General features: G+C 34.2%; 1 protein-coding gene across 1 annotated transcript; it reads right to left on the minus strand.

The window, feature by feature from the left end:
* Window positions 1-6,626: 6,626 nt before the first annotated feature.
* LOC131597267 (uncharacterized) lies at window positions 6,627-10,634 on the minus strand. The gene is made up of 5 exons (XM_058869975.1): window positions 10,520-10,634; window positions 9,558-9,690; window positions 9,281-9,408; window positions 8,095-8,151; window positions 6,627-7,996 (listed from the first exon to the last, which is right to left on the minus strand). The coding sequence occupies exons 1-5, from the start codon at window positions 10,632-10,634 to the stop codon at window positions 7,989-7,991; spliced, it is 441 nt and encodes a 146-aa protein (XP_058725958.1). The 3' UTR covers window positions 6,627-7,988.
* Window positions 10,635-18,904: the final 8,270 nt, after the last annotated feature.

An 18,904-nucleotide genomic window follows, 5' to 3' on the forward strand; every position in this document is an offset into this window, starting at 1 on the left:
CGTCACAATGGAAACAATGGGATCTTCAAATAACGTAATCAGCATCTATTTCAGCAGTCCTATTATTTGGTTCTCCAATTCTTCCTTCACCAATTTTCAGCAGTCAATCGAAGGTGCAACTATTTATGTCCGCTCTTGTTCAGTTGGACCGCTAGTCAGACACATATTCTTGGCTAATGTCAACACCTATACCGAATTCCATATGTAGGAAGCGTTTATGGTGGCATGCACAATGTCAGAACGACTACCCCTGGGTATTACCGACAATATCTGTCTAAAGTCCCCTCCAAATAAATTTTCCATCTCGGTTGGCGCTTAACTTTGAATGTCAATTTTTTGCCCAACATTGCATCCAATGCAAGAGGAAACTCAAGCGGGCCAGTGATTCCAGCCTACAATGGAAATGGTATTAAGGTAGAAAAATAAAATCAATAGGAGTTAATCATATGTAAACATACATTACAAAGTCACCGATAAAGCTGGACATAGAAACCTAAATCATGGTTGCACGAAGTTGTGCAGCAGAAGCTTCCAACAGCTCAGCCGCTTCGTGATCCCAGAACACTAATTTCACAGTGTTTCCTTCATGAACAACTTCAATCACTATCTTATACATATAATGCCTCTAGAAAAACGAAACTCATAAATTCAAAGGAACATCAAAATAAATTGAAAACCATATAGTGAAACACAAACCTCCAAATCTCAGCTTTAGTACGGTGTCCATCCTTGTAGAAAAAAAGGAGCTTTGTCACCCTTAGCAGCTTAAGGACACTGGTGGCATGCCCTGTAGCACCAACCATTTTCTGATGCAATAAGTTTTGTCAGTGGTTGCAACAGTTACGCAGAAAGTGGGCTGCAGATAAAGCACATATTAGATAATGCTCTGAAACCAACTGTGAAATGAAGGGTTTGTTAAAAAAAACAATGTTATAAACCTTGCCTAATAGGATGATTTCATCAAGTCAAATATGAATATATTTATCCAAAAATAATTTAGTGGGAAACATTTGTGAGCTGGAAGACTGTTGTGACCACCCACGGGTGTGGGTGCTAGTAGTGCTTAATGATTTTTCAAAGTTAGATTCCTTAGGCAAGTTGTAGAAGTAAAGTATTTAAAAAATTCAACACAATAGATAAGACAATACAAAAAAAGACAACAATAAAATTAGAAGTCATATAGGTGGGTGTGTACAGTTTTAAAAAATCAGTGATGTCGGGCATATCTTCATTGATATGCATTTTTGTGACATTGTAGGTGTTTGTAATAGCAAGGGGAAATTTGCCTACAAATAGGCATATATAAAGTCAAGGAAGCATATATTAATTAAAAGAAGCATAAAAACTAATGAGATAAAGTAGAGTAAATAATAGTAGAAACTATAAATGTGATGTTGGTGACAACCTTGTTCCTTCACTTTAGCATATTTGAGGAAAATTACAGTTGATTTAGTAGAATCAAGCAGTTTTTTTTTGTAGTCAAAGAAGTCCATTGTGTAGCCTTCCCATAGTGTACAATTCAATGTGTTATTTCTAAGCAGAGAAATGGAGATAGTTAGTGATCATAACAAACAAGAACCTGAAAAAAACGAACATTAAACAATGCAGGTTGATAAAAGACATACCCCAAATCTCACATTACCAAGTTGACCTGGGGTTTTTTCCCTCTCGCGTGCGATTGACTTTATCCTACCTCGTCAACGACACCAATAACATCTATAAAAAAGAATATTATTAGGGGTATCTAAAGAAATATTCATAACAAAAAAGAAACACAAGTTGAGATGAGATGAATCACAATACCACAAAGAAGATTCTTTTGCCATTTCCCTGAGATTATATCAGCAAAAGGGGTTACGTTGTTCAGCTTATCAGGAATTTTGTGCTTGCCGATATCTCCTATGGTTGTACCACCAGTGAATTTTAGGAAAAACTCGAGGTTTGTTGAATTGAACATCAAATCATTAGGTTGAACTTGAAAGTTTGACATCGTACATGTCACATTAATTGACAAAAAACCAAGTCAAATGTTTGCTTGAAGATAGTTGAAACAACAACATGAATGTCATGGCCTTGAAATGTAAACATGATTTTAATAACGCTTATTTCAAAAACAACCCATAGCATTAAATTAAACAGATACAATTGCATTTACTGGTCACATATCACAAAGCATAATGTTGATCAGAAAACAAACCAAAACAATGAGAACCTTAAAGAGTTTTAAAAAAATACTAACGAACCGAGGTCTTCACCTAAAAGTGTTGTCAAAATCAAAACACAAAATAACAACATTAAACAAACTAATCGTGTGAACAATTGTTCATCAGTGGATATAAACAAATAAACTCCAGTGTATACAAACTAAACCTGCGGAGAGGTGTAACTTACATTTTTTCCGACCACAAACATCTCAAAATGATCATTTGTAGTCGTCATTACCTTCCATTTGTGATGTATTTTGACAGAAACTGATCAGAAAAATAGAAAGTTTACTACTTTTTACCGATGTAGTTATTAAAGTTGAGTTTATCCAAGTATCGATCTCGAGGACTGCTGAGACAATATAAGCAGGAACTAAAATTCAATTGAACAAAAGATCATCGGGCGGTTTTAATTTGTTTGATTAATGTAAAATGACAATGTGGAAGTAAAGAGCAATAAGTAAATGTTGACTTGATGCAAATATGAGAAAATATACTAAGGTGGATGTATGAATCGTTTTGCAACTAATGAAAATACCGTTTTACCGAAAAGATGTTCATATGATTAAGGATCAATTCTTGGTATTGGTTTTCCCTAATTCCTTAGTGAAAAACTTCTTGGTACTAAAATTTGATTTTAATTCCTTGACAATCAAATTTTTGTATCAAGATCAATTTATGCAACCTAGAATAGATGATCACTACCGTAAAATCCTTATTTTTAAGCGGTTTATCGGTAGTGTTATAGTTCAAAAAGCATTAAGAAGGTTTATCATACCTAGCCCTAATCGTAGATCGACAAAATATTTTCCAATATAATGAAGCATGAAACACTTTGAATCATAAACTTAATTCATAAAAACATCAAATTCGTAAAACAACGGTCTTAACAATTCATTACATGGAAACAATTTAGGGACATCAACCTAGCATAATTATGTTTAGCTACTCATAATGTTAAAGAAAATCACAAGATTCAATGGAGACATTACAAGAAATTATCGGTTGAGATGATCTCAAATTGTGCTTGCTCTTGAAGATCCTCTTCCAAACCCTTGCTAGCTCTCTCTTCTCTGTAATTTTTTTCTTCCCAATGATCCAAGATACTCTAAACTCTTTCAATCTAGGTCTAAGTAGTGTTAGGTTACATTCCTTTCATGTGAAAAGTCCAGAACGCCCTTAATGAGACTTAGAATGATGAAATAAAGAAAATCAGCAAATCCTGGCCGCACCAGCTGACACGGCCGTGTCCCACGACACTGGCGCCCGTGTCAGCTTCTGCCTTCTCTCAAAAACGCTTGTTTTCCATGCTGCTGCTGACACGGCCGTGTCCCACGATATTGGCGCCCGTGTCAGCCTCTTTCTTTGTGTTTACAGCTTCGTTTTCTACTGTTCCAGTGCCATTTCCTCAGCGATCCTTCCTAGCACCTGAAATCACCAATAACTACCAAAACAAGTGATCAAAAGCAACTATTCTATTGAAAATTACCAATAACTTATAATTGAAAAACATGAAAGAACTAACTCAAAACAAAGAACAAACAATCCACAGTGTTATCGAAATGACCGATTTTTACCGTATAATTGGTAGAGTATAAGTAAAATTGGTGACCGATAAGCAACCTTCCACAACTCCATGCGGTTATTGATGTCGCTTATCATCTCAAAAGGTCTTGCCATCTCAGAGGTCGCGACTGAACAAAATCGTTGCTTTTGAAAACCAGGTTATGAGAAAGGGAAACAATGACCTAGCCTAGAAAGAAGTTTTGGTTGAAATGAAAAGTATGTGTGAAAAAGGCTTGGATTGTAGAAGCAACCTCGTTAGTTTGATTAGACACATCGTAAAATGTGCAAAAAGCAGAAAGAATGGTACGAATTCAATCACAAACAGAAGCTAGTTAGGAAGGTGATGGTCAGCAAAGTTGGGAATATAGGGAAACATTAGGGGGGTGTGTGAGAAGGAGAGAGTAAGATGTGAAGTATTTTTTCCAATTGTTACGATTGTGGTATGGAAAGACCAACCTTTTCCAAAATGTTATAACGTGGAACATCATGCCAAAGGGGTATCAGAATCTTTTCTAGATACTTAACTTTTCTTATATGGTAGATATTCATGAGTTACTATAAAATAATTCTTGCCGACATCATATCATAATTACCAATCACTTCTTAATCTGCAAAATATCTCTCATATATTCTTCTAAATGATGGCTTTATTTTCTCTCAACATTAGTGTAGTTTCCGGTGTTATGTGACACTGGTAGAAATGCTCGAAATAATTTTTGCTGATAATAAAACTTTTTTTCCGGTTATTATATACTATAATATAAAAAAATCGATCAAGAAAATAAAGTTTATTATTATTATCATCTTTTTATTAATTTATCGAAAATAATTTTGTGATTTCGTCTATAAAATTTCTTTATGAACAAAGATTGTTTTCAAATTTTAAGCTAGTAAAACTATCGTTTATTTGGGGGTCTAGAAATTGGTTCAGACGGAGAATTTTTTATTTATTTTATAATTCTATCATGAATAATTTTGTTATAAAAATGGATTGTTTTCAAAAGTTAAGACGACTAATTTTCGAAACGCTAAAAAGACCGAAATCAAGAGTTAAAGAATTTTTTTTATCGTGAACTACTAATGAATAAAACATCATAAAAATATTTTGAGCATAACTCGAACTCATTGATATAAATACTATTTAATTTATATATGATCATAATCAACTATAAATGTGCAATTATACTATAATCTTAAAATATTTATTTATTTTAAAATTACGGATCTTACAAAAATGATAGAATTATACTATCAATCGATTGTGCACCTTCATTCAAAAATGAACTAAATTAGAATTTTTTTTTGACAGAAATTAGAATGAAGTTATATGCGGTAAACCTTGTGATCTGTTGATTCTGTAAACTTAAGATATAGTTTTGTTTTTTATTTCAAAAATACACCCTTAAATATCTATCAATTTTATTTTGTGTATTTTTCTTCTTTAACTCAAAGTTAATAATCTTATAAAAACAAATCAACAATTTATAATAACTCTAAATTTAAAGACGATAAATTTAATGAAATTATTTTAAACTTATTTTTAATTTAGTGAAACCAACTCTATAACCACAAAATCTTTAAATTACATTTACTAAATTTTTCTAAAATTCAACAGAGTTTTATTTATAATTACTTTGTTTTTTTTTAAATTCAGTCAAGTTTCTCAAAAACTTTCACTTTCACATGACGTAAATAAAATTTCTACAAGATGGAAGTGGTTTTCAAAGTGAGTAGATAGTTTAAATAACTGATTTTTAACCAAAAATAATAACAAAAGTATAATTTTTATTTCCTTAAAATTGATCAAAAAAAGTAAAAATATAATAATTTGTAATACATATTTTTCACACCACAAAAATGAGTTGTTCTTTAACAATTTCATAACAACAACAAATAAACCTACTAAATTAATTTAAAGTTTAAAGGGAGTAACTTTAAGGAATGATTTATTTATCTATACTTTGAGAATAAAATGTTCATATTGTTTATGAACAAATACTAACAATATTTGATCAAAGTGGTGGCAAGAAGGATCATGAAATATAGTATTTCTCATGAACCACAAAAATCACAAAGTGGATTTATATTATCCTTTACATTAAAAAATGAGAAGTAAAAATTAATGCACAATTTTAAGAGTCCAAAGATTTATCTTAGTTAATAAGAGAAAGAAGTGATTTCTTTTAGAGAGTGAAAAAACAATGATAGTGAGAGATGGTGGAAAGAAAATGAAGAGAGTATGTTATTTATAGTCAAAGGACTTCCGTAAGTAATTTACATGATTTTAGTTACTAGCCTTCTCATTAGTTTCTATATTCAACTACTTGCTAACTATGTATTTCAAGTTATTTCTCACATAAATCTCTTATCATGAATATTTTTTCACTCAGTCCATATCTTTTTTCGGGTAATATTTTTTATTGCATTAGTGGAGTTTTCGGTGTTACGTGATATTGATTAAAAATATTTGAAACAATTTTTGTCGTTACAAAAAATTGATTATTCTATACTACATTATAAAATATATCGACTTAGAAAAATAAAATTAACTATTTTTTTTTCATTACTCTATCAAAAATAATTTTGTGATTCTACCGTTAAAATTTTGTTACAAACAGCTGTTTTAAAATTTTATACGTAACACCCTGATTTTTAACAGCGATAGTGTATTTTTAAAAGGGACTATTTCTATAAATATATCAATTAATAGTTTTCCTTATACAAAATAACAATTTTTTTTTTAAAAAAAAGCACTACGGCGAATTTTGTATTTAAAAATATTTTAAGAACTCAAACTATGTTATATAAAAGAACTTAGATGAACCAAATTTTTAGAACATAAAAGATATAGTGCATATAGACGACAACGCGTCATACGATATAAAGTGAAGATAGTGGTTATGATACAATCCAAAATAAACGACGAAATAAAAGCCCTCGGCAGACACTCACGCAGGAGAGCTGCCCCAAGGAGAAAAGTTTGGACCATGTAGTAAGTACTAGAAACCTGCTATCTAGAACAAAGGCAATCCTACCATCTATATATGTTGCGCTCTACCTAGGATGACCGAAACCTATCTACACCCAAAATACTCTCTTGCCCCGGCTCCACATAACCCACTATAAGCGCTCGATAAAGTGTGATCGGATCCATCCTCATCGTATCCAATCTCATAATCATGCTATAATGGGTCATCCTTAGTGTCGTTATCATCTGTCTCGCCAACGACTAACTCAAGTGACGGCACTTGTGCTGGATCAATATGGGGGAGCTCACCCACGGGAAAAACATCGCGAGTGAAAGTCGATGGTGGTCCTAGCGAGATATCTAAGTTTGGGGAGGGCATGAGTATATCATAAAAAGACGGCCACCCTTCCCCAACTGGGGCGTATGAGGGTCCAGGTGGGGCCTGGAGGGTAGGTCAACAATCCCAAATGATCAATCTCCCTTAAGAGGAAGCTGGAGATTATCAACAAGGGTGGGATCGAAAAGGTCAGAGTTCGGCGAGAATAAGTAGTCTCCGGATCCTGTCTCACAATAGTCGTGGTCTCCATTACGCTCGCGGTATATGAAAGTTGTCCTAGGGCCAGGTTAAACCCCCAGGACACATCAATCCATGTATCAGAAAAGCTGAATTCCATCGTCTTCGACGAAGTCATCCCCCAGTGTCTTGGAGTCGTCATAATCTATTGGCGTATAGCCCACACAATCCACTAAAAGGGTCATCAATCCAAAATTAACAAATATACAATAGCGAAACAACAAGCATAAACAGAGGATACATTATACGTGGCTAGAGATCTCATTCTAACACATGTATATAAACATTTACAACAATAATACATATAGCATACTTAAGACTCATTCCTAATACAATGTCTATATATTAATGCATATGATTCCGGAATGCCAATCCCTCTGCAAAGGGTCGTGGTATCGCTTCAGGATTTAGCGCAACTAAGATTATAGGTATTTATCCATCAATTAGACTCAATGATCCACTACGGGATAAGGTGGTTCCCTCTTGGACATGCACCCCGTGCCACCTCTCCGGTGTGCACTTCGTAACTCATCTCCGGTAGCCACATAACCATGAAATGTATGAGCATACAATTCTCCATTTTAACATATGGGTACATCACCATAAGTAATCACTTATTTCATGCATCAAAATTTTGCACAAAACATATTTATATAGCATTTACTCACCTTCACAATTAGCCACCTTCAAAGTAAACACGTAAGAAGATACAGAGCAAGTATATATACAAAATATATTTTTATTTTTTAGAAAAGTATATAAAAATACAGAGATGCCCTTACGGTTACGACCGTCGTAAAAATTGATGTTTTGTCGAAGTTGGTTGGATGATCGTGCACCTTTATCCAAAACAAAAAATTAGAACAACTAATGTAGAATGAACTTGTATGTTGTAAACTTCGACAATTTTTCATTTTATTATTAAAAAACTTAAGTTATAGTTTTTATTTATTTATTTTAAAAAAAACTCCTAAATGTCCATCAATTTAATTTTGTCTATTATTCTTCTCTAAGACAAAATTAATAATTATTCGTTAAAAATTCGAAGTTTATAAATAAATAAAATCTACAGTGTCTTAGATTGAGTTAAACCTTTTTATAGAGCTAAAACATAGTCATAATCAGACAGTATGTTATTTTTCATATGCGTTTAAAACTAGCCTATATATGACTATTTATAAGGTGATTCTTCCCAGAACAATTATAAAAACACTTCTATATGAATTAATTAGATGTATATGTAAAATCTACACTGTCCATAATCTTCTTTTGATATTAATAAAATATTAAATATACAAATAATACATTCTATATGATAAAATTTATTTGAGTTTAAATCATCTATTGGTATTGAGCAAAATAGTCTAGTTATGGTATTGGTAGGACATTTTATAATTATTGTTGTTTAGAAGGCAGTCTATAAATATATTAAATCTTAATACGAAACATAATTACATGCAATAAAATTATACTCCTTTAAATAAAAAAAATTAATATAAGTTAACTTTACATAAATTATAAAGGCAAAACTATTACAGTATATCTCAAAATAATATATGATTATAAAGTCAATTATTGTCTTTAATTTACATTTACGGTAAAAAAATTTATTTATAAAATTACAAGTTTTACGTTCTATCCTCCTAAAAGAAGTTTCGTCCTCGAAACTTAAGACGAGTATAACAACTTAACTAATTATTACTAACGTCGTCACAAATAGAGTTTATTTCAAAAATTAATACTTTACTGACCATTAAAGTGACGAAATCAAGATTTTTAAAAATAAATTATGGTAAGTCACTATTGTAATAAAAATCTAAAATATTTTTAGTAAAACCCAAACTCGCTTGATATAAATAGTTTTTTTTACTGATAGAAAGAGAGTTTATAATTTGTCATAAGCTGCAATTTTTTTAAGTATAAATCTTTGGAAATGCTAGAAAATGATAAAGAAATTTGGTAGAATACCTTGACGCTTATCATGTTTAATCAAGGAAATCATAGTTGATATATTAGCAAATGAGAGCCATTGGTCAAAATAATCACTTGTCATCCACTTAATAGTTTCTAAACCCCCAAAATTTAGAACACTTGCACTGAAAATGGCAAAATAATTACACGCAGTTAGTAAATGGGTCAATATTAAATAAAAATAAATTTTAACTTCACATAAAGAAACTTGGACTCCAGTTCAAAAGCCAGAAAATTGATAAAGTTGAGGGAAAAAATGCACCATACTACTTACAGTATTATCAAGTATAAAGTGATTATAGAAAAGCAATAGGGAGAGAGATCAGATATGAGATTGTGAAGAAGTGAAATTGCATGAGATGAAAGGTAATGATAATGAATATATATCGTGAGTAGTGTGTTTTCTTCTGTCACTCACTCACACTATTTAAGGAGTATGTGGTTGGTGAGAGTGTATTTACTTTGGCAAGTAGTTGGTACTATTTGGATTAGAGTGATGGGATCTCTCAAATCCTTTATGGTTCTCTTTTCCTATTCATTCACATGCACTTAACTTGTTGATACAGTGAGAGAGATAGTTGCCGACATATTTCTCTTAACTTGGACCGGCCCACATTTGTTATTAGGCTTTTATCTCTAGCTTTAGTTTACTCTTTATCCACGTTGTTGTATAGTTTGTATATATGTGGTCTTTATCCACGTTGTTGTATAGTTTGTATATATGTGGACATGATTGTTGTAAGCAAATTTTAAGCATTGTAACAACAATAACAGAATTCAGTTGTGAACTTTATTCACTATATCACTATGTCAAATTTGTCTTTTAGCAGCACCCCTACTAAAGCGCTTTTAGGAGAAAGCGCTGGTATAGGTTTCGCTAAAAACAAAATAAAAAAACACGCAAAAAAAGCGCTTTTAAAGGGGGGTTACGAAAGCGCTTTCAAAAAGCACTCTTATAGGGGGGTACGAAAGCGCTTTCAAAAAGCGCTCTTATAGGGGGGGTACGAAAGCGCTTTCAAAAAGCGCTCTTATAGGGGGCTTATGAAAGCGCTTTCAGAAGCGCTCTTAAAGGGGGGGGGTACGAAAGCGCTTTTACCCTAAAAAGCGCTGGTAAAGGCAGGGCTACCAGAGCGCTTTTTAAAAGCGCTTTCATAGCTGTTTCGTTAATTAAAATTTTTAAAATCAAAATAATAGCTGTTTCATAATCCCTAATTCTTCTTTCACTGCCATCGCTACCCAGAACGAAGAAACGAAGAACCATCGCTGCCCAGAACGAAGAACTCCATAAAAACTCCTCAAAACCGTATCTCATCCTCAAAATCGCAACACTTAATCTCCATAAAAACTCCATTGCTGCCCAGAATACGAAGCTAGACGAAGAAGAAACCCTGCCCAGAAAACGAATACGAAGAGAAGACGAAGGTACACGATTTATAGTCCTGTTTTTGACATTTGAAAGATTAGTGTTTATAGGTATTTTATTCAGACCTTTCAAAAAAGACAGTGTATGTTTCTTCAGAAATAATGCATTTTTGTGTTCTCTGAGTGATGCTGGGGATGGAATAGACCAATGAATATATATTGTATTCAGGGACAATGTAACATAACTGTATAGTTCAGCTTGTGTACCCATTCAGCTTGAGAGATTACTATGTCGTTATGCTGCCGAATCGATATGTTTGTTGCTGTGAAAATTCTGTTTTTATCTTTGAAAATTCTGTTTATGACCAGTCATTTGTTGCTTTATTGAAATAGGTACATGCTCTTCTAAATTGATAATTTTCTTATTTGGATTTTTTTGTCGTTGTGTGTGTAAATTGGCATACTATTACTTTACCTCTTCCATCAATTTTGTAGAACGTGAATTTACTAAATCTAACCACATAGGCATGTTGTAGTATCTCGATGTTCATTCATGTATACATGATTTTACAAAATTTAGACATTAATCTACATATAATTTAATAGCTGAATTTTAAATATGTTTTGAATAACATTATTGAAGAACTACATAATGTGATAGGTATTCTATTATTCACACTTTATAAGATCTCATTAGGTATTCTGATCAAGACATAATGATGATAGCTATTTATTATCTTGACAGAATTCCTTAGTACCTGATAGAGAAACCAAGAAGCATTTGTTTAGCTTAATTAAGACATGGATAAGGCATGGATGAATTCAAACCGATTGTCGAAAGAGTACGAGAAAGGGGTATGGGAATTCGTTGAGTTTGCGGTTGCGCACTCCGAAGACCCGATTCGAATGCCGTGTCCTTGCTTGGCTTGCTGTTATGGGGATAAGGTTGACGAGAATAAGTTGGCATCGCATTTACTACGGTTTGGAATTGATAGAAGTTATACATGTTGGACAATGCATGGTGAGAAAAGTAACGGGAATGCTGAGTCGAGGTGTAATAGGAAGTATGCTTCAAACGACGATTGCACAGACACATACGATTGCGATCGAGTCGAAGAGATTGCAGAAGCGCTTGAAGAAGATCTTGAGGATTGTCCCAAAATGTTCGAGAGGTTGGTAAGCGATGCAGAGAAACCGTTGTATGATGGTTGTTCAAAATTCACAAGATTGTCTGCGGTGTTAAAGTTGTACAACTTAAAGGCAGACAATGGATGGTCGGATAAAAGTTTCACAGAGTTATTAGCCCTTATGAAAGATATGCTACCAAAGGATAATGTTCTTCCCAATCGAACGTATGAAGCCAAAAAGATGTTGTCCTCTATTGGCATGAGCTATGATAAGATACATGCATGTCCAAACGATTGCGTTTTGTTTCGAAACGAGTATGCAGCGTTGAATGAGTGTCCTAAATGCGGTGCCCCTCGATATAAGAAAAAGTTGTCTCCTGCCAAAGTCTTATGGTAGTTTCCTATAATTCCGAGATTTAGACGCATGTATCGTAGTGAGACCGATTCAAGACACTTGACTTGGCATGCAGATGAAAGAATTATTGATGGAAAGTTGCGACATCCGGCAGACTCACCACAATGGATGAAAGTTGATACTGATTATCCTGAATTTGGAAAAGAAGCAAGAAACCTTCGCTTGTCATTGTCTACTGATGGAATGAACCCGCATGGTATTCAAAGTATCTCGCATAGCACATGGCCTGTGATTCTTATGATTTATAACCTACCTCCGTGGCTATGTATGAAGCGTAAGTACATGATGTTATCTATGCTAATTTCTGGGCCTAAACAACCAGGGAATGACATAGACGTATACTTGGCACCCTTAATCGAAGATTTAAAGTTTTTGTGGGAGAACGGTGTGGAGGTTTACGATGGGTATAGGAAAGAAAGTTTCAACTTGAGGGCGATGTTGTTTGGAACAATTAATGATTTTCCAGCATACGGAAATCTATCCGGGTACAGCAATAAAGGTCAAAAGGCGTGTCCTGTTTGTGAAGATGAAACCGATACGACACGATTGGAGCTTTGTCAGAAGAATGTCTTTCTCGGCCATCGTAGATTCTTAAATTCTAATCATCACTACCGTGGGTGGAGAAAAGCATTCAATGGAAAGGCCGAACATCGTACAGCCCCGCCTTTTTTGTCAGGTGATCAAATTTTTGAAAAGGTGAAAGATATGAGCACTCAGTTTGGCAAGCCTTTAGCACATTCACTTGTCAAGGGTGGGTGGAAGAAGAAGTCAATTTTTTTTGAACTTCCATATTGGAAGTCGTTGTACGTAAGACATTTCCTGGATGTTATGCATATTGAAAAAAATGTATTTGACAGCGTCATAGGTACGTTACTCAATATACAAGGAAAGTCTAAGGATGGCCTTAACATAAGGAAGGACATGGTAAACATGGGAATGAGAACTGAATTGGGACCCGTGACGAAAGGAAGACGAACATATCTGCCACCTGCTGTTTACACTCTATCTAGAAAGGAGAAGAAAACATTGTGTAAGTTCCTCAGTGAAGTTAAAGTTCCAGAAGGCTACTCTTCAGATATTAGAAGACTTGTGTCCATGAAAGACCTCAAGTTAAAGAGTTTGAAGACGCATGATTGCCATGTTATAATGGAACATTTTTTACCAATAGGTATACGTTCTATTCTGCCAGAAAAAGTAAGAAGCGCAAGCTGTGTTTCTTCTTCAGGTCAATTTGCAGTAAGGTGGTCGATCCCGCGATCTTACCAACATTGCAAAAAGAGATAGTTGTTACTTTATGTGATCTTGAAATGTATTTTCCTCCCTCGTTTTTTGACATAATGGTTCATCTAGTCGTTCATCTTGTGAAAGAGACACAATTGTCGGACCAGCTTATATGAGATGGATGTACCCTGCTGAACGTTATATGAAAATATTAAAAGGGTACGTGAAAAACAGAAGTCGACCGGAGGGTTGTATTGCCGAACGATACGTTGTTGAAGAAGCGGTTGAGTTTTGTACTGAATATCTGTCAAATGTTCAATCAATTGGACTCCCCAAATCTCATATTGTCGAAAAAAAAGAAGGAAAAAGGCTACTTGGAAATAAAGTTGTGACAGTATCAATGGTCGAACGGGATCAAGCGCACTAGTATGTTCTGCACAATGAGATTGAGGTTGAGCCGTATGTTGAAATTAACAAGGTTGTTCTCCGAGATTTAAATCTGAATAGAAATGAGTACTGGATAGTACGAGAGCACAATCGAAGTTTCATTCAGTGGTTTAGGGAACATATTTATTCAAAGTATCGTTCAGATCCTGCTTCAGTAACAGAAAGGTTGAGATGTTTAGCCTATGGTCCAAGTGTAATTGTGTTTTCTTATAGCGCATACGCAATTAATGGATACACATTTTATACCAAAGAACAGGATGATAAAAGTACTATGCAAAATAGTGGTGTTACCTTGGTAGCTGAAGCAATGCACATATCAAGTGCGAATGACTTAAATCCGAAATTTACAAATTTGTCATATTTTGGGGTTATCGAGCGCATTTTGGTGTTTGATTACGCGAAGTTTCAGATTCCTGTATTTGGTTGCAAGTGGGTTGAAAATAATAGTGGCATACGAATGGATAAGTCGGGATTTTTGCAAGTGGATCTCAATAGGGTAGGGTACAAAGATGAGCCTTTCATTCTAGCCTCTCAAGCTAAACAAGTGTTCTATGTCAATGATCCGACAAGTACGAAATGGTCTATAGTGCTTTTATCTAACAAAATAGTTGATGAAAACATTGAAGATCAAGGTGATATTGGTGTTGGCATTGAATCTTGTACAAGAAACGATCAAAATGAGAATGAATCTTGTACTAGAAATGATCATAATGAGGGTATTTGGATCAATCCAACCGTCCGCGTTGTTAAGAGACGCGTAGAACACAATCCTACCAAGAAAAGAAAGAGACGTTAGTGATAAAGGTAATAGTATACATATTCCGACTAATTTGCTTTATTCAATTTGTACCGATTGTTTTATTCAATAGTATACTCATTCAATTTTGGTGCATATTCTCATTTTTGTACATAACTTTTGAACCATGTATCCGTTTGTCGACTTCTTTACATGTAACTATATTATTTTGACGATTCCGGAGCTGCTCATGCACTTATCTTTACATTTCGGGACTGTTTTTTTATCGGTTTTGCTTCTGCCCGTAATCAAAAGTCGGGCTTAGGGTCTGAATTTCGGAAAACCGACTTTATTTTTGAGTCCGTGGGGACGTTTTACCATAGCCATGTAAATTTCGTTCAATTCCGACAACTTTCTTTTTTGACGCTTATTTTGATTTCACCGATTTCGTTTCCGATTTACTTGTACATGCATGGTTTGACTTCCATTTGACTTGTATAGATTGTTATCTTATTAATAGTGTACTAATGTGCTTTAGTTTGTTTGATAGAGGTTCAATGGCTCCGGATATAGATGCTCCACCTGAAAACTCACAAGAAAACTCACAAGAAAGAGATGCTCAAGAAAGAGATGCTCCGGATACAAATGCTCCACCTGATACTGAAGCAAAAGAAGTTGCACGAGGCATCACCATAATGAAGGGAATCATTCGACATAGAGACCAAGGATTAGTATACCATTTAAAATGGAATTCTGATAACCAACCAATTGGTCCTAATTCTGCAAAGTTGACAAGCTATATTGGTACACTTGTTCGTATGCATATTCCAGCCTCCGTAGCTAAATGGAATCTGAAAAGCGAAGAGTTGGATGCGGAAAAAAAAAGCGATTTGGGACGAGCTTCAGGTATCATATATGGTTGTTGTTATTATCTTGACGATAAATTGTTTAAATTACTTATACTAACACACTATGCGTATATTTTTTTGCAGAGGACTTTTGACATACCAGATGAGCGTAGACGCTACATACTTAGTTTGGCCGGAAAAAGATATAGAGGGTGGAAAGCTTTTTTTGACAAACACCTATCTTAAGGATAAAGATGGAAAATTTCTTGAAGAGGCACCGGGACGGCCAAAAAAGTATGAGATCTTCATTGATGAAAAAGATTGGGTTGAGTTTGTAAATCAAAGAGATGAAGATTTTCGGAAAAGGAGTGTCACAAATAGTGCGAGAGCATCAAAACCCGCGTATCCATACAAAAAAGGGCGTTTGGGATATGCACGCTTAGAGGATAAAATTGTAAGTAAATAGAAATGCGTTTTAATTAATTGTCTAAATGTGTTTTATTTGACGATTTTATCATTTGTGTCAATGCATAGTTAGAGGAGACTAAAAGTGAGGAAACCTCACTTCCAGTACATGTGTTGTGGAAGGAAGCTCGTGTGGGCAAGAATCAAGCTGTTGATCCCGATGTTCAGAGAGTTTATACTGAATGTGTAAGTATAATACCGTGTCTTTAATTAAATCAAATGTTTTTTAATATATAAATGATTTTTTATCTCCACTAATAATTATTGAAATGTAAATGAATTACAGGAGACCTTGTCGCAATCGGTGTCCACCGGTAAGGACCAGGATGATAGAAGCGTACTTAGTAGAGCACTAGATGCTCCTGAGTATCCCGGTCGGGTGAGGGGTAAGGGTCATGGTGTGACTCCAACCTCTTTTTACAAACATCCTAGGAGAAGAAATCCTACCAATCAAGAAGTGTTGCAAAAATTGCAGGAATTGCAAGCACAAGTCTCTGAATTGCAAAGAGATAAAGATATGTATATGAGAGAAAAGTGCAATACTGCATCGGTGAAAGAAACTAGTGATAAAGCTAGTTTCAACTGTCAAAGAAAACTTCCCGAGGTAATTATAAATTTCTTTTCCTTACAAATTGTTCTATTTTGTTAACGATAATGACTTTATATTTACTATTGGTTTAGGGCATTTCTTCTTGCCAACTATACTTATCGTCACCGAATTATCGCCTAGTTGGCAAGGGAAAAGTGCACAACACTGTGGGAGATTTACTTCACCATAGACCGCTCCCGGATGGACACCTGAAAGTATCAGTTGATGTTGTATTAGATCATGATGCGGTGCTACCGGTACCTAACATGGCCTCAGAGACAATATTGATGCGAGATGCAATAGGGTCATTTGTTGCATGGCCCTTGGAGCTCATTATCATTGGTGATGAGGTATATTGAAAACCATTATGAATCATTTAGTTTTCGAATGTCAATTCTGCACCGTTACGTTAATTATTTTTTACATTTTAATTTTAGACTGCTCCTACAAAACCCGCAATTAAGGGCAAAGGGATTTTACAGGAGGAGGAGGAGTCTGTTGCATCACTAAAAGAGGTACATTTAAGGTGTTAATATATAATTTGAATCTAAAACTGCATGATTTTATATTTTATCGATCGTTATATGATTTTTAGGCATCTGCTCGGGGGTCAAAACAACAGACACAGGAAGTTCGTAGCGTACCACCTAAGGGTCCTCCGAAGCAAGCGACAAAAAAATGTGGTGCTTTTGTGCCTCGATACCAGACGACGCTCGGAACACTTGTTGATATGTCCGATTTGAAGGAAGGTGCTCTCCGTCAAATCAATATGGATGAAGGTATCTTTGGTGTTGAATTCATGTCACATATTGCAATAGATGACTTGGAAGAGATTTTTACGCAAGAACAACTAGGCGTCGCTAATATGCACTCGTACATCCGGTAATATTCACTCATCCGATATATTATTTAATTAGTCGAACAATTTATTTACACATTATGTTTATTATGTTTTTCACTCATCCGGTAATATACATTAATATGCACTCATACATCCGGTTATTCACTCATCTGCTAATATGTTTATAATGTTTTTATTTAAGGTTGTTGCATGACAGAGTGTTGTGCGGGACTGCATCGTCAAACAGATTCCGTTTCGTGTCTTCCGCCCATTGCAGCGGAATGACAATTGCTTCGGAACCGGAGTCAGTTAGACAGCGCTTAGTCGATAGATTCATGTCATTCGGCAATACAGAAAGTCTGATTATTTGGGTGTATAATACCCGACCAGTAAGGTTAGTTTCTCATTCTTGGTTCATTTAATCTTTGTTTCTTTTGCATAGCAAAATTTTCATATAACCTATTGTTTTAATTTATAGAGCACACTGGTTGTTGCTTGCTATCAACCCGATAAGAGAAGTGGTATATTTTCTGAATTAGGTAGATGGTGAGTGGAGCAATTATCCGGTTATGAAGGAAATTATTGATTTGTAAGTGGGATCGTTCTAAATATTCTTGTATATTTATATATTTAATTATTTGTGAGATTGATCTAAATATATGCTTTTAATTTTTGTTAGATCAATACAAGTGTTCCGAATTCAACGAGACGCACAGGTATCCCGGACTAAATCAAACAACATTACTTGGATCAAAGTGCAGGTACATTATTTTTCACAATTTTGCTTATAATATTTATGCTACTTGATAAAACAAGACAACTATAAAATCTTATTTGTTTTTCTATGTAGTGTCCGATACAGCGAAACAGTTCAGACTGCGGATACTTTGTTTTGAGGTTTATGAAAGAAATCCTTCAAATGAATCAATTAGAGATTCCAATCACGGTATGGATTTATAACTTAATTAGATAACTTCTTATAATTTATTACATTTAACTAAATCATTCATATTATGTTTTTATTCTGTAGTACTTTGACGAATTCCGTGCTGCTTCTTACACGAGACTTAAGTTGGAAGAAATCAAAGAGGATTTGTGTCAATTTTATATTCATCAGCTATTCATGTAGTAGGATTTGTGTCGATTTGAAGAGAATATTATAGTACTCTAGGATATATGGTTACTAACTTTGTTCATATTGTTGCCAATTAATATTTGAAGTATAATATTGTTGATGTTAGAGATTTAGTTTGTTTGACATAATGATGTATATATATATATATATATATATATATATATATATATATATATATATATATATATATATAATTTTGGATATTATAATGGTATTATATTAGTATATATATAGTCCTACCTATGGTTGAAAATATATCGTCGAAAATATATTACAGGTCGAAAATATTACAGGTTGAAAATATATTACAGGTCGAAAATATTACAGGTTGAACTGGGAGGCTGAAATTACAGGCTGCACTTTAAAATACCTCATTTAGCAACGACAGCGCTTTTAAAAAGCGCTCTTAAAGGTCCACATACGAAAGCGCTTTGT

The sequence above is a fragment of the Vicia villosa genome, linkage group LG1, assembly GCF_029867415.1.
Source record: "Vicia villosa cultivar HV-30 ecotype Madison, WI linkage group LG1, Vvil1.0, whole genome shotgun sequence".
NCBI classification, from domain to species: Eukaryota; Viridiplantae; Streptophyta; class Magnoliopsida; order Fabales; family Fabaceae; genus Vicia; species Vicia villosa.

Bases quoted from the DNA above. Each gene is read 5' to 3' on its own strand.
- LOC131597267 (XM_058869975.1), bottom strand. From the start codon at position 10,634: ATGGAGTTTTTATGGAGATTAAGTGTTGCGATTTTGAGGATGAGATAC. The intron at 9,409-9,557 runs GTAAGTAGTATG...TGCCATTTTCAG, and splicing joins ACTTTATACTTGATAATACT to TGCAAGTGTTCTAAATTTTG. The intron at 8,152-9,280 runs GTATTCTACCAA...TTTTGGATAAAG, and splicing joins TAAACATGATAAGCGTCAAG to GTGCACGATCATCCAACCAA.